Raw genomic sequence first — 16,766 nt, 5'->3', positions numbered from 1 at the left:
TTTCCACAAAAATCAAACTTTTTACGATGATTTTTAAGATAACATAAGCGCCTACACTAAGAAAATTTTCAACGAAATGCTGCTAAATGTTTAGATGTATCTTTCTCTTCAGTTATTGAATGGGTGTGGACAGCAGTAAAGTTCGTGAGTCACCAGGCTATTCATTTAAGGTGGACACAATGACAAAGCTATTCCCTACATTCTTATCAGTTTCATAGTTCATCTAAAGGTTCACATTCCTTTGCTCACACCTGTTCCTGATAAGTCACCTTTCTTTGTAACAAAGGAGTGATGAAGGTCAGTGGTCAGTACCCATACATGTGTTTGTAAGGGCAAGTTAAAACTAAATAAGACATTTTAAATAAAATTTTAAAAAATTGAAATTAGGAGTGGAAACTTCTTAAACGGGAAAAAAACTTCTTATAAAAGTAAATTTAACTTTAACATTATGGTAATTGGTTTTTTTTAAAAATAACTTCTTACGCGGGAAAACTTCTTAAAAGGGAACTTTTTAAGCGGGTTCCACTGTATATATATATATATATATATATATATATATATATATATATATATATATATATATATATATATATATATATATATATATATATATATATATATATATATATATATATATATATATATATATATATATATATATATACATATATATGTATATATATATGTATATATATATATGTATATATATATATATATATATATATATATATATATATATATATATATATATATATATATATATATATATATATATATATATATATATATATATATATATATATATATATATATATATATATATATATATATATATATATATAAAATTAAATATATAAATATTAAAAAATTAAAATAAATATCAGAAACAATTCTTTCTTTCTCAAAATAAATTCTGCAAATGCATTACAAAAAATTTGAAAAACACCTTTTGTAAAAATATAATTTTTCCTTATGGAAATCCCATTTTTTATTTTATTTTTTAACATTATCTATTGCGAAATGATGTTTCAAAAAAGTAAAAATTTACTCAAAAAAGGGAATTTTTGATATTAAAATGCATTCACAAAACTACTGAAATACCCTTAGGTACTTTTTAGTCCTCAGCCTGTAATTATGACACAAAACAACCACATTAATAAATGTATTCCATGTTAAAATTCCTCATCCACCGGATTAACCATGTTTTCATGCAAAAAAAAATCAGTTGCAGAGTCTTGTTGTTCAAAACTTACATGAAAGCCAATTTGCCCTGATACTTGATTCAGGAATTCCATTGTCTTCTGTGTTGGGTTAACATTTAGAAAGATACGACGGAGAAAGCGGAGAGTGGATATATTGTTCTCCAACTGTAATGAAATAAGGAAAAAAACTTATTCACAAGAATAAAAATTTCATTTTGCAAAAACGATAGCGTATATGAATATGCCCAAGTATACTCTCGTACTATCCAATTCACATCACTGGTTAATTTGAACAGAAATGGTTGACAAATACAGGGTTTTAAGTAATCACTGTCTTAAATATGTATTTTTAATATCCTTGTCAAAATTGAAGTCATTGACAAGTTCCTTGTCAAGTCAAAGTTCCAAAGTTGTCAAGACAAATTCCTTGACAAGTTCCTTGTCAAGTCAAAGGATCTTAAGTTGGTATGAAGTGATATTAATATTGAGTGATATTGAAACGGTGTTGTTATTCAGGTGGGGAAGAAACAGATACATAGACGAAAACTGTCGAATCGCTAGAGATAAAGATGAGAGGGAAAATATTAAAACTAAGTTAAGTACCTGATAGAAATTGGAAGGGTTTCTAGGAATAATTCCCCTGTTTTTCCGATAGTCAAATAGGTTATAAACATTCTTTGCTTGAAAATTATTCAACAGCGTTTCTGCTTCGTAACTGTTTAATTAAATGCAAATTTTCGAATGTGTCTACTTTTAAAAATAAATCTAAAGGTGTATGTTTAAGACAGTTATTATGAACAACCTGGATAACAAAATGCATACTTAAATGTGCAACTTGAGAAGATCTAGTTAAAACACAAATGTTATTCAAATCATTAGTTACTCTTGGCTCTATTAGCACAATATTTAAAATCAAAAACACTTTACTTTAATTAAAGGGTATAATATTCGCAAACAAAATGTAAAATAATTTAAAAAATTGAATGCTTGTTAACAAAATTTTCAGAACTTGAATTAAGTCGTCAATCTTGTGTCGTTTAGATATCAAAGAACATGAGTATTAAATAAATATTATCCCTTTTTAATATTTTAGTTATACTTAAGTTTACAGGAGCCTACCCATCCTCTTTGCGCCATCTGGCATATAAGGTCTCAAATGTCTTTTTTCCCGAGCAGCCCTGTCCTCAATTAATTCTCTTGTTTCCTCCCATCCATTTAGTTTTACTTTGCACAGATCTTGGCGCATGTATCTTTGCCAAGTAAGTCTCGGCCTTCTTCTTTAGCGTTTTCCTTCGGGTGCTCAATTAAGTGTCATATATAAGCAGAGGTATATAGCTTTAGACGGTGTTGTTGTAGTTCATTTACGTCGCACTGTGTGTGGAGCTGAGCTATGGGCTATTAGCGACGGTCTAGGAAACATCCCTGAGGATGATCCGAAGACTTCGTTTTAGACGAAGGATATGCCCAGTCCATTTACAGCAGGTTAATCAGACACAAAATCAGTTTTACAAAAGTTAAGACAAAAATCATATTCAAACCGTACGTCCTGTTTTTATTTAAATAGTTCAGAATTACTTATAATTTACAATTTTAATAAAAAGGTAGTAAAAGTAAAGCGGTGCTCGATTCGAGAGTTTTTCGCAGGAGAGTATGGATGGTGTTTTCAAAATAAATGTAAGCAATAACAACCTCGAGCTATATACCTGCTCTAGTTCCGGTTAGAAAGTTTGCAACTGCTTACTACAGCTTATTCTGCCAGGAGATATTTTCTGTTATTGTTGTTGTTATAGTTAATTTACGTCACACTAGAGCTGCACAATGGGCTATTGGCGACGGTCAGGGAAATATCCCAGAGGATGATCCGAATTTAAGCCATCACAATTTTGATCCTCTGCAGAGGGGATGGCACCCCTGCTTCGGTAGCCCAACGACCTGCGCGCGAAGTCGAGCACTTTACGATAGAACAGTTTAACGAGGACCAATACCGCGCACCCTCGGTCCCTACGCAGACTGATCCAAGTGGTCACCCACCCTTGCTTGACTTCGGTGATCTGCTGGGAACCGTGTCTTAACGATCAGTCCACTGTGGGGCTACGATATTTTGAAACGGATAATTTTGTTTTCAATAAACGAAATAAATTAGATAATTTATGAACTCAAATCTGCCGTATTTCATAAGATATTAATGTTATTAAGTAATTCTGGTGAGTTTGAAGTGAAAATTTGTTTTATTTATTTATAAATATATTGTTTAAAAAGGTGACATGGTTGCTAGATTTCGAATAACTCGCTTTCTTGGCAGTCCTGATTTGGGCTCTTTCCATTTGTTTATTGTCCCGCAGTGGACTGATCGTTAAGACACGGTTCCCAGCAGATCACCGAAGTCAAGCATCACTGGCTACGGTCAGTGTACGGGTGGGTGACCACTTGGATCAGTCTGCGTAGGGACCGAGGGTGTGTGGTATTGGTCCTCGTTAAACTGTGCTACCGTAAAGTGCTCGACTTCGCGCGCAGGTCGTCGGGCTACCGACGCGGGGGTGCCATCCCCTCCGCAGAGGATCAAAATTGTGATGGCATGTCTTCGGATCATCCTCCGGGATGTTTCCCAGACCGTCGCCAATAGCCCATTGTGCAGCTCTAGTGCGACGCAAATTAACAACGACAACAACATTTGTTTATTACTGTTTGTTCTTGCTGCAAGCTGTGCACCATCTTATGTTAGTGTATGTAAACACAAGTAATAAGTATTAAAATACCACATTTACAAGATTCTCAAACACAATGATCACGTTGTGAGCTAAATGGCTTTAAAATACACCGGAAACAGTAACCCGGAAGTATAGGCGGTATGGAGCTTGCAGCGTTCCCTAGTGAGGAAAACACCTTCCATATTCACCAATCAGCTTCTCATTCTCGCTCGACAGTGATTCCAAATGCGTGAATTGCATGTAGTAAGAATGACTCTTAAAATAATGCAAATATTTAACTACAACTCAGCTTTTCATCGACTAGTAGCGCCACTAGACGTTTTTAAACGAAATCATTATAAATTTAGTTAACATTTGTGTGCTAAATATGCCTAATGAGGAACAGAAGTAAGCCGCCAAAAGCTTTCTGAAACAAACAAACATCTAAATCCGAATCTAAACTAGCAGACTGTTTTGTTTTCATATTCGCCCCAAATTTTTAAGCGGCGAAGCTTAAGATGGCTATGATAGCTAAACATGAACCAATAAGTTTAGAAATAAAAACTAAATCTATTGAAAAAACTCTAATTCCTCTTGTGACGCAGGTTATTAATATTTTATTTTATATTATATTTTTGTAAACCATTGTGTTGATTCAGAAAATTTCATGGAACTGTCAAAAATCATAACTGATTATAAACATTAATGATGATAGTTATAAATAACTATTTACATAATTGTTAACTTATTTAATTATTTTATATTTTTTTTAATTAATATGATTATTGATTATATTCCGTACGCTTTATCTAAGAATTTTAAGGCAATTAATAATAAAATGATACTTTATTTATTATTTTTTTTCTTAACCTCGAAATGTTAATTAGTTAAATAAAAAATTTCAATTGACCTAAAAATTTTACTGAAATTTATTGAGATTTGAATAAAATAGATTTGAATATAAATGTTTAATAAAAATCTGCGAATGGAGATAATTATTTAAAAAGATTATAAAATATTTTTTATTTTCCAACAACTTAATAAAAAATAGTTTGAATTACTTATTAGTTATTATCATCAGTTGAAAAACTACTTAGAAAAAATTATGGTTCAATATCGTTAAATTAATAGATTGCTGATATTGAGGTGATATATACATCTTAAGTTATTTGGTTTTGCTTTTTTTGGCCAAACATTTTGATATTACTTGTTTTCTACTATTAAAATTTGAGACCTTTGTGTTGTTACAACTAATTATTTGTTGTTAAAGTGGACATAATTTGTAATTTCCAATAATTATTTTGAAAGAAAAGCTTAATATGTTGTATTTATTAGATAATACAGAAATCTATATTGTATCTTTACGAATTTCTCTTAGTTCAGAAAAAAAAAAGTTAAAATATTGATTTTTTTTCCTTCTTTTTATTACTCCTGAACTTACTTATAAACAACAGCTATTATTGTTTTCATTCGTAGAGAAGTCTGTAACATTTTGTTGATAATCAGTATCAAATATGCCAATTCACTGACATTACTCGACAAATCATACTTTCTTTGGATTAGAGATTATCTTTATTTATCTCTTGGGATAATCATATGGCATATTTATGGATTTCAGAGTCGTAAGGTGAAATGTTAAGGCTTATTAATATTTAATTATTTGAATCTCTTAACTTAAGTCAGTTTTTTGCACACTTGTGTAATTTTTGTGACATCAAAATTTTGAGAATAAAAATATGAAGTCTATCATATTCTCCTCCTGAACTTACTTATAAACAACTGCTATTATTGTTTTCATACCTAGAGTAGTCTGTAATATTTTGTTGATAATCAGTATCAAATATGTCAATTCACTGACATTACTCGGCAAGTCATACTTTCTTTGGATTGGAGATTATCTTTATTTATCTCTTGTGATAATCACAGGGCATATTTGTGGATTACACAGTCGTGAATTGAAATGTTAAGACTTATTAATATTTAATTATTTGAATCTCTTCACTTAAGTCAATTTTTTGCACACTTGCACTTTATTTAAATTTTATTTTTGTGACATCAAAATTTTGAGAATAAAAATATAATGTCTATCATATTGTGTTGTTATTCATTGTCTATTTTATGCAACCATTCTTTTTTTTTCAGAATTTGTAAGGTTATTAATCAAAAATAATGAATGTGATCTAAGAAACCATTGCAAAAAGTAGACAACATAGTATGTGTGACTGGAGTATTTATGCATATTTAATAATATATATAATATTGATGGCACAAAATTTTGATTAAAATAAACTGCAAAACTAATACTGAAAAGTTTTGAAAAATAAAAATTTCTGGATATTAAAAAACTTTATTGTTTCAGCTAGCAGCTTTGCTATAAAGCGATATATCACACTTTTGCTGCAAAAAAAAGAATAAAGATAATCTCTAACGTAAATTAAATGTTTTTAGGTGGATAAAGCTAGTAGATTGGCATATTTGATGTTGTTGATCCAAAGAATGTTACACACATTGTTTATCAAAACAACAAGATAATTGTATTTCCTTTGGGTAGTTTGTGTAGACTTTGGGTACTGATTTTTAGTTATTTATCATTAAAATATTTAAGGGGTACCTATGTACCTAAAACATTAAAGAATAAAATATAAAGGTATCTAAAATATTTAAGGAGTTTTACTAAGACTCCAGACCTTTTAATGTTGGGATTCAAACCTTCACTTTTATAAGTGAAGCAATATCTTGTCACATGATTTGATTTGTGAGAAGGAGTACACAATGGTTTTATGTTCTAATTAACTTTAATTAGAAAAAATCTAGTGTTATCTACTAGCTAGAAAATTTTTACAATTCGCTTTTTATTTTACTGTGTACTTGTATTTACATTGATATGATTTTCTTTAGTGCATAGCTTTGTACCGGAAACGTGCAAAATATAATTTCATCAAAATGAGTTTGAAAGAATAAATGTTGTTTATATTTTATTACCTCTTTTATTTTCACCCTTGCAATATTGTTTGGAAAAGTATTCATAATTTGATTTACATCCCAATATAGGGAGAGCTAAAGAGAAATTTAAGAATGCGAATTACTGGCTTTAGTTATTTAATTTGGTTGCAAGGTCAGATCAAGGTGCAATTAGTGCCCTGGAACCAATGGAACTAGTTTCTAGTTAGTTAGAGGACTTAAAATTCAACTGGAACTCTGTATTAGATAAAAATTACTGAAATAAATGTGAATTGTTTAAGATATGACAGAAATTTTAAAAAATATTTTACAATTTCTCATGAAATTGGTACAAATATCTCAAGTTAAGTTATTTTAAAATATTTATATTATACTTTTAGCAAAAAATGTTATTTTCAAATTTGTACTACGTATTGTACAGTTCAGGGATGCACATGTATTAAAAATAAAACATTGGTAGTTGTAAAAATCTCGTAATCATGTTTCAGGCTGTTATATTTTAATTTTATTGTTAAAAAGTACATTATTTGAGAATAACTCATTATTTATCAAAATGAATGATTGATCACACATAAATAAGATATAGATTAAAAGATATTGGTCAGATTGTGTTACCTTTTTTTAGAATCCGTTAACTAAAGTCCTCCATGCCTCATATTGTATGATTTAGAAATTACTGTTTTACATTAAAAATTACTTTGTAACCCTGCTTAAACAGGAAAAAAATTTAAAATGTATGGGTTAAAAAAATCTTACAAGTATTGGAATCCATTAATTGAAGGTTGTATCTAAAAAGAATATGTTGCCAGGGGTCTGTCCAGACATTTTGTGAAAGGTCCGTTTTTCGTGAAATTGTGAAAAAATTACTCACATTCTTTCAACCAGGGTCCGCTTTTATGAATTTGTGCAAATAGGGTCCGTTATTGCAAAAAAAAACTTTTTCAAGGAGTTTTTAAATTGTAAAGACATACAAGATTATGCTCAACACTGTAAAATTATAATTAAAAAAATTACATTTTAAAAAATAAACAACAATTGCTGCTTCTAAATTAGAGATGCAACATACAAATATTTGGTATTTAGCCTATACTGCTGAAAGCAGAATATTAATTTCGGACGAATAATGGAAGAATCGTATGCCGAAGACAAAACTTAAATTCATTTACATCCATCTTTCTTGTTTTCTGCCCTGGAAAGGGTTTATTCGATTAACAAAATAATAATGAAGATCAACAAATTTGTGAAGGGTCCGATTGAAAGAAAAATCATTTTGTGAAGGGTCCGTTTTTAAGTTAAAATATTTTGTGAAGGGTCCATTTTCTTGAAAAGATATTTTGTGAAGGGTCCGTTAACGGACCCAAATTTCTTCTAAACAGACCCCTGGTTGCACTATATTTTATTTTTATTTGTTGCATTAAAAACTACTTTTTTAAAACTTTCTATTTAAGAGATTTATATTATATTACAGTTGGTTATTTCAAATTATATCTTAATGTCTTTTAGATAACAACTTTAGTTCATGCAAAGGAAAAGCCAATTAAATCTGAGAAAACATTAAGAGCTATAGTACATGTGGGCCAAGCTGTGAATTTTGCAGTTCAAAAATTTGTATCAGTAGGAGAAGCAATTGCTGATGATAACCATGAAATCAAATCTGACATGTATGAGGCATGCAAAGATGCAAGGACTTCTGGTAATATTTTTTTCCATATATTAACATACTTAATACATACAAAATTCAAAGATAGCATTTATAGAAACAATTTTTTTGAGAAACTTACTAGTTGTGGCTAATATGATTAGTTATATAGAAAAGACATTTGTATAAACTAATAAATTGCTTAAAATCTTTTAGCCACTATTATTTTTCACTTGGTCATTTCGGATTTTCCAGATTTTAATTTTATTCAAAATTTTATATTTCTGAATAACTTTAAAACCAAGTGCATAGTTTTTGTTATTATTATTTGTCTAGCATTATATTCTCTTATAATTACTGACAGTTTTGTATAGTCTATTTACTTAAGGGATTTGAAGAAGAAAAAAAAGAAGAGAAGAAGCATTCCTTACATTTTGAACTCAATTAGAAGACATGAAATTTCTTATTTTAAGACAGTAATACTTTTTTCATTATAATTAAAAAAGTTTTGTATTTCATAAATAGAACAATGCTTTTCTATTTATCTGCATCTAACTGGTGATAGTTAATATAGTGGAGCTTAGATAACATTGTCTGTAGATCTAGCATTGTGTCCTCTGATCCCAGCTATTCGCATATCAGCAATACTTAAATAGATATATAATGTATATAATGTATATGATTAAAATTGAAAGATTAAGAAAAGAAATCTTGAAAAAGGTTTGAAAAGTTTTAAAACCTAATGGGAATACTTTTTTTCTTTTCAAATGGATGGCATATCACATTTATGGGTCTAATTTTTGTCACTTTTGTCTGATTTACTTTTACTCTTTTATTAAAAAAAAGCAAAATACACTAGTTATTTAGTATCAATACAGATTTAATGATGATTCAATTACATTCAATTTCCTAAATTATGTAATTTTATAAAAATAATACTCTGAAGAATTAATTTTGCTTCATAATCATGACCATAACATTAATTATTATTAGATTTAAATGTTACAAACGAGGATAATATCAACATTGTTGACCAAAACGATTAAAGGAACTAATTGTCTGGAAATCAACTAGTTTCTTTAATCAAACATTTATATAAATACAAAATAAAACATTTACGTAATTTAACAAATTTAGTTGAATTAATGGATTTAAAAGAATTTTTAGTAGTATTTATTTATCCAAAAAAAAAAAAATTGCCTACTTTTTCTAACTTTAATTAAAAACGAATTTTAATCCTGCAAATTTGATTAAATTCTATACAAAATAATTGGATTAAAATGAAATATTAAATATGAGACATTATTTAAAAATAGTTTTGAGATTTTTTAATATCTATTGTTGCTGCCACGTTTGGATTAATATGATACGTTGTAATTCCCTGGCAAATTAGTACACAATTATGAAAGGAATGCTTATTATTACAAATTATTTTATATTTAGCCAACTACTCACATTTATTTATGGTAATAAGCACTATTTGTTAAATGTTATTAAATTCTATGAAAATCATTGAATTGAAATATATTCAAAATACAACTTTTTATTAATAATAATTTTTTGAGCTATCCAGTTTAATATGACTGATGCCTTGTGCAATACACTTTTAGGGCAAATCCAAGGCAACAGACCAATTAGATCATCAGTATGAACGCATCTTAAAAGTTTTTCTCACTACCCTTTTATTACACTTTTAATCTTTTCCATGAAAACAAATTTTGATTGAAAGGTTAAGTCAGGTAGAGCATTAGCAAGTGCACACTTAAATTGCATATTTTAAATAAGGCATCATATTTTAACTCTTTATTGTTTAAAGAATTTTGGTTGCTAAAACTAAACTAAACTCAGTGGCGTGACAGCCCATAGAGGGCCAAGGCCTACTGTGCCCAGCTCAGTTTTCTTGACCTTGGGCTCTGGGATGCAGGAGCAGATGTTCCGGTCAGATGGTCAGCCGAAGGCGGAACCTCCAGTGTTTAGTTCCCAAGCATGATTGGTACTCATTTATCGACCCACTGAAGGGATGAAAGGCTGAGTCAACCTTGCCCGACCCGAGGATCGCACCAGGGACCTGTGGCACGACAGCGTGAAGCGCTACCGCTCAGCCACCGGGCGTCAATTTTGGTTGCTAAACGTTTTAAATAAATTAGTTTCACATTTCTAGTGGTTTGTTACATTTGAAAGGGTTAATCCACCCTTTATGCGTTTTTGCATGTTTTACTTTGAATTTATTGCACTGTTTTTAGTTGATTAAATTATGTTAATAAAAAAAAGCAGTCTCTTTTTTCGATAATCCTCATTCTATTATATTAATATATTTTGTTTTGGCGATATTTATATAATATCAGAATTCATTTTGTATGGATATAACCATGTGAGTGGAGATAAAGGTTAAATTTTTGGCTAATTAATCTTTATTTTAATAAATTAATAAAATAATTTTTTAAATTTTTTATCAAGTATTTCTTATTAAATATTAAATTTATTTATTTCTTTTAAGTTATCTTTTATTATTTCTTATTAATTTCTGGAATTTTTTTCATGTTTAGAATATTTTATTATAAATAGTTAATTAAATATTCTAAAACTAAACTATTCTATTATTAATTGGTTATTTTTCGATTTTGTTATGTAATTGTTTTTATATTTGCTTCTAGGTGCTATGATTGAACGACTATGTGATGTACAACCTGATGAATGTGGTCAATTAAGGTCATATGCTGATAAAAATAACATGGTTAGAGCTGCCAGAACCCTTCTTTCTTCTGTGACTAGAGTTCTTTTACTTGCTGACACAGTAGTTATTAAACAACTTGTTTCATCTAAAGACCGGGTATGGACTATAAACAATTTTTAATAGCACGCATAACGTTTGGATATGCTATTCGTTTTATTATGTGTATCATTTGTTGAATTACTTAGTACTTTATATGACAACTAATGCTTAATTCCATTTGTACGTGAAACATATTTTCTTTCAGTATGAAATTATTATTTATAATTTATGTATATATGAAATTATTGCTTATTTTTTTATACATATATTTGTAATTAATACGTATAATTATATGCTCTATACCTATCTGTACTGCAGGTATATGCTCTGTACCTGTGGTATAGAGTGCATATTACTTTTTCTCCATGGGACACATGCATTTTTAATCCTTCTTTCCCCGGAGTTACAAATTAATATTTCTCTCTTTAAATTTGCTGTAGAATGAAACAAAATATTCATTAAATGTAACTACAATGAACTATTCTACCAGATCTTGATCAAAAAGAATTCTGTTAATTGTGTGTAATAATAGAGACCATTTTTTTGGAAAATTACATTATTATTGTAATACTTCTATTTAAGGCTTCCTTGAAAAAACTTGGGATTTATTTTTTTATAATAATTTGTAATTTTTCATTGATTTTATGCAAAATTTTTAATTTCGTATGTATTATTATATAGTCAATTTTTTCGAAATATTGAATTAAGTTGTTTATGTAATAGTTTTTCAATTTTTTTCTTAGGTCTCTATTAGTTTGAACCGTTTGGAACATGCAATGAACTTTACAGAGTTTGTTAAATCTTTTAGTCAATTTGGTAGCGAAATGGTTGAGCTTGCTCACCTAACTGGTGATAGACAAAATGTAAGTAATATAATTTATTTTACAAATGTATTTTATACTCAATATTGGAAATATGTTGAGATCCCATTCGGTGTTTATTTATCATTTAATGGACAGAAACTTTATTTTATTCGAATCTTGACTTTTGAAAATGATACTTTTAACGCTAAACTTTTTTTACAACAAGTTGTAAATAGATATTAATTTCTGGATACATTTTTCTTGGTGTATTTACTGACTGATTGAAAGAAAGAATTATGTGAAAATGAGGGAAATATAACTGAAATTTAAGAAATATTTTAAATTTTTTTTATAAAAAACAGCAATTGAATGGTATAAAGGTTTAAACATATTTGTCTTTTCAATAATTTTTATTTTGAATATGCAGTTGAAATACTAGTATTGGACTATAAATTCTTTTACCTTATACCTCCAAGCATAGAGCCTTTGTACAAAATTGTACTGGCATTTCCCTGCTGGACACTAATTAAATAACTTTGAGAAAACCCATTTATTGATACAGGAAAGTGGCTAGCTAAAACTACAGAAATACTAGGATGAATGCTCAGAGGATTCCTGGAGGAAAAAAAACTTTTTTTATACATACGAGAAAGTGGGCTAAATATTTGAGGGGGTGAAATTGACACAAATACTTGATTTAATACAGTTTTCATTGAAACTGGAGGTTTCAGCTGAATTTGTCACTTAATAAATACCAGTTATGCATGGTTTATACCAGGGCTGTCCAACTGATGACCCGCCAACACATATTGTGCGGCCCGCCAACTTCTTATTCAGGCTGATCGGCCTCAGTTTTCCCATTAAAATTTAAGCAAATTGTTTTATAATCCTTCTGTTCCATTGTTTTATAATTAATAATTCAACTATTAATTGATATTGTGTAAGAGGTTATTGTTCAACTTTTTCAAACTGCGGCCCACCAGGTGATCAGTGACCGGAATTCTGGCCCGTGGGCTCTTTGCAGTTGGACAGCCCTGGTTTATACAATCATAAAACTAGTATATGATTTAATTTTTTTTAATAGCATTGAGTTTACTAAAAGCAAAAATTTTTCCCTTCACCTTTTTTTGTAAGAATTTCTTTCAAGGCAACTAATGTGTCATATTTGTAATAAAAAAAATTGAAGAAAATTGTGGTTTATAGTGAGCAAGATCATTTCAAGTTACTTCTAAATTGAAAAAAAAAAACATTTACAAGAAAACATCCACATTAGTGTTAAGTTTTGCTGCCTCTAGCACTGGAAAATATTAATGACTATATGAGCCGCTAATTTATTAACTGTAATGTTTAATTAATAATACTCGGTACTTGGTTTGTTCTAAATCCATCTTATTATTATTCTAAAATCTGTAATTGTAATTCTCGCTCAAGTCTGCATGAGTTAGTTTTGGTCTGCATGAGTTAGTCTGCATGAGTTAGTTAATTTCACGCATGCATTAATATACTTACAGGGAACAATTAAGGGGCAGGCAAGAAAAATTTTTGTAAAAAAGTTTTTGAAGTGGCATCCTAATATTTATATATGTGTGTGTGTTTATTTTAATGTTAAAGTTATATGCTTCTCTATGATTAGGATTTAAAAGATGAGCGTCGACGTTCACAAATGGCTGTAGCTAGACAGATTCTTGAGAGATCCACTATGCTTCTTCTTACATCATCAAAGGTAATAAATTATAGTAAGTTGTTCATAAAAATGGGAGGGAAAAGATCTTCATGATTCAAGTTTTAGAAAAGTTAGTTTTTTGGTGCTAGTTAAATATTAAATGATAAATTTGTTCAGAGCCTGTTCTAATTATTTTGTATTAGTAATGAAAAATACTTTATAATGGGTGAAAGTTTTAGACAAGTGTAACAGTGTTTATGAAACAATGTTATACTTGATAATACAAAATTATATTTTAAAGTCAAATATTAAAATAACTGTAATTTGGAATATAATAACTTCTTTAGACTTATAGCTTATAATTAGAGTTAAATATAGTTTTTTCAATACTACATCATTTTAAAATTTTATTTTATATCATTTATAAATGTTTTATAAATATAGTTTCTAAAAACGTTTAAAGATTTTTCTAGAACTCCAGATTTTCAAATAAAAATTTTTCTTTCGATTAATTAATTAAAAAAAGTTCTTAAAACGTTGATGACTTAAAAATTCAAATTTCAGTACAAAACAGTAAGCTATACATTTGTATTTCTTTCTCTGTATTTCAGGAATTCATCTTATTATGTTTAATTAATAAATCTTCTTAAAAAAAATTTCTATGATGTAAAAAATTACTTTCTACAACTAGTATAAAAAATATTTTAGCTTTTTGTTATTTTATTTTTTTCAATTATTTGTAATGCTTGCATCAAGTTTTTTTTTTCGCAGTTGGTAAGTGATTTTATGCTGGTGCTTTTAGGATTTTCACTGAAGGAAAAAATATAAAAAATCATGCTTTCTAAATTAATGTAAACATTCCATTTATTGTTTCTTATGAAATTGCCCATTTAAAGTAAAGATCATAGCCTGCAGGTCACTATGTACTATTCTGTTGAGACATTTTAATAAAAATAAAGAAAAAATTTAAGAAATTAATTAAGCCTCTAAAAATCTACTTATATAGCAAAAATCTTTCTTTTTTTTAAATCTAGAAATGGCTCAGAACCAGTTTTATTAACTTCTTAAAACTTGGAAACATCCACTAATTAAAGCATTCAATATTAATGTGTCAAAAAAGCATCATTACTTTAATTGATAAAATGAAACATTTTAGAAATATTTCAAATATTCCCAACTTGAACTTAAGAAATAAACTTTGCACTAAATTTACTAAAATTTGATATGGTAATTTTAAACAAATTTAGTTATTGTGTTGTTCCCTACAAAAATATTTATCAACAAATTAAGTGCATGGATATTGATATATTTATAGTAGACGATTTTGATGTTTCAAATTGTAAATGAAAGTGTTTTACTATTAAAAAAAAATTTAAAAAGAGTATTGTGCATTTTAAAGCCTAGTAAAATCATTATGATCAGTTATTTTTTGGCAGCTTATAAGTTGTTATTCGATATAAATGATACCATTCGAAAATTCGATCAAATGATACCATTTATATATACTGATAATATTAATACTTAAAAACATTATAGTGTATTCAAATGTTTGCAAAAAAAATTTTTAATTAATAATTTTAATTACTGAACCACATATTTCTATCTCTTTTTTTCAATATTTTCTTATCCTGATATAATGTTTGTAAAATATATTTCTGTTTTCAAATTAGTTTATTAACATAATTTTTGTACTTTTTGTTATTTTGAATTCTTATTTTGAAAATAATTAATTTGTGAGTAAAATGTCAGATATAAATTATTTTTAGACATAAAAAGGTGCAAAATATTAAAAGGGAAGCTTAGATATCAGCTTCGAAAACAACTTTCACAGGTTTTATGAGTACTTTCAAGTTATTATCAAAGCAAAAGGTTAATACAAAAATTAAAAAAATAGGTGCAAAGTTACCACTTCTTTAAAGAGTCTTAATCTTTTCTGAAAAATTTTTTTAAAAAATGGTTCTATGTTAATAGTAAACTGCTACATAATATATTTAATAAGACTATTATAGTTTGCCTGGAAGATAATGACATTATAGTTTTTGTTCCTTTATAGTACTTTTGTAATTTTAATATTGAAGCATAATTTATCTGTTTTCTTGTTTAAAGAAGTATGTTTTAACGTAACAATTATTCTTCAAAGCTGCTCAATTTATATGCTATATTTAAAAGTTTTCATGCTTTTATATTGGTGTTTTTTGGTAGGTAATAAATAAATAATTAATAAATTAATAATTCATTTCCATTATACATCAACCTTTTTTTTAAAATATGTTTCTTTTTTTAATTCTTCCACCTTTTATATGGTAGCATTCTTATGTATAAGAGTTAGAAAGTATAAGAGTGTGGATTAACAGTTTATTATTGATATTTTAATATTTGATATTAGGTCTGTTTTCGACATCCTGAGTGCACATTTAGCCGAGAAAATAGAGATGCAGTATTTCTTCAGATGAGACAAGCTATTGAAATCATACATTTTGTTGCAAAAGATGGAATCTTAGCAGATCATCCTAATGAACTTCAAGCTAACCAAAATAATAGGGCTCACAATGCTATTTCTGTGTTGTTATGCACTGAAGAGCTTGAACAATGCACATCACTGTATAATGCTATCAAACATTATGAAGTAAGCTTACTGATACTTTTTTGTGTCGTTTCGATTTATTAAGAAATGGTTTAAAAATCAATTAAAAATAAATAATTGTATTATTTTAATAAATAATAATATTATTATTTTTCGTTTTAAGAGTGACTATACCATTTAAATTTTTATATACTCTTTAGTGAAATTAAGCAGAACTTTCTAAAAACATTATTAAGCTCATCTTACATTACTCCGTTCTTCAATCATTATAATAATTTTAAATATCTCTTGGTAAAATAATTTCCATCTTTGAGTTAGAAAACGACAAAATTGTGTCATTTTGTCTTTTTTGTGTCATTTCGATTTATTAATAAATGGTTTAAAAATCAATTAAAAATAAGTAATTGTATTATTTTAATAAATAATAATATTATTATTATTATTCGTTTTAAGA

At 27.9% G+C, this 16,766-nt stretch overlaps 1 protein-coding gene across 2 annotated transcripts in view; it reads left to right on the top strand.

Moving 5' to 3' along the window:
• Positions 1–4,255: 4,255 nt before the first annotated feature.
• The window catches only part of LOC107440920 (alpha-catulin), a 39,327-nt gene continuing 26,816 nt past the window's right edge, over positions 4,256–16,766 (top strand). The window contains exons 1-6 of one of the 2 annotated variants that reach the window (XM_016054011.5): positions 4,256–4,494; positions 8,354–8,543; positions 11,144–11,319; positions 12,006–12,125; positions 13,699–13,788; positions 16,115–16,354. In XM_016054011.5, the coding sequence (XP_015909497.1) occupies positions 4,408–4,494; positions 8,354–8,543; positions 11,144–11,319; positions 12,006–12,125; positions 13,699–13,788; positions 16,115–16,354 (903 nt within the window). In that variant the 5' untranslated portion in view covers positions 4,256–4,407. The remainder of the gene's footprint in view (positions 4,495–8,353; positions 8,544–11,143; positions 11,320–12,005; positions 12,126–13,698; positions 13,789–16,114; positions 16,355–16,766) is intronic. The other variant, XM_071188445.2, reaches the window with a different exon arrangement.

The sequence above is a fragment of the Parasteatoda tepidariorum genome, chromosome 12 (assembly GCF_982258835.1).
Source record: "Parasteatoda tepidariorum strain Cologne lab strain chromosome 12, Ptep-v5.0, whole genome shotgun sequence".
NCBI lineage: Eukaryota > Metazoa > Arthropoda > Arachnida > Araneae > Theridiidae > Parasteatoda > Parasteatoda tepidariorum.
Note: the sequence above shows the minus strand (reverse complement) of the source record. Positions and strands in the feature narration are given on the sequence as shown.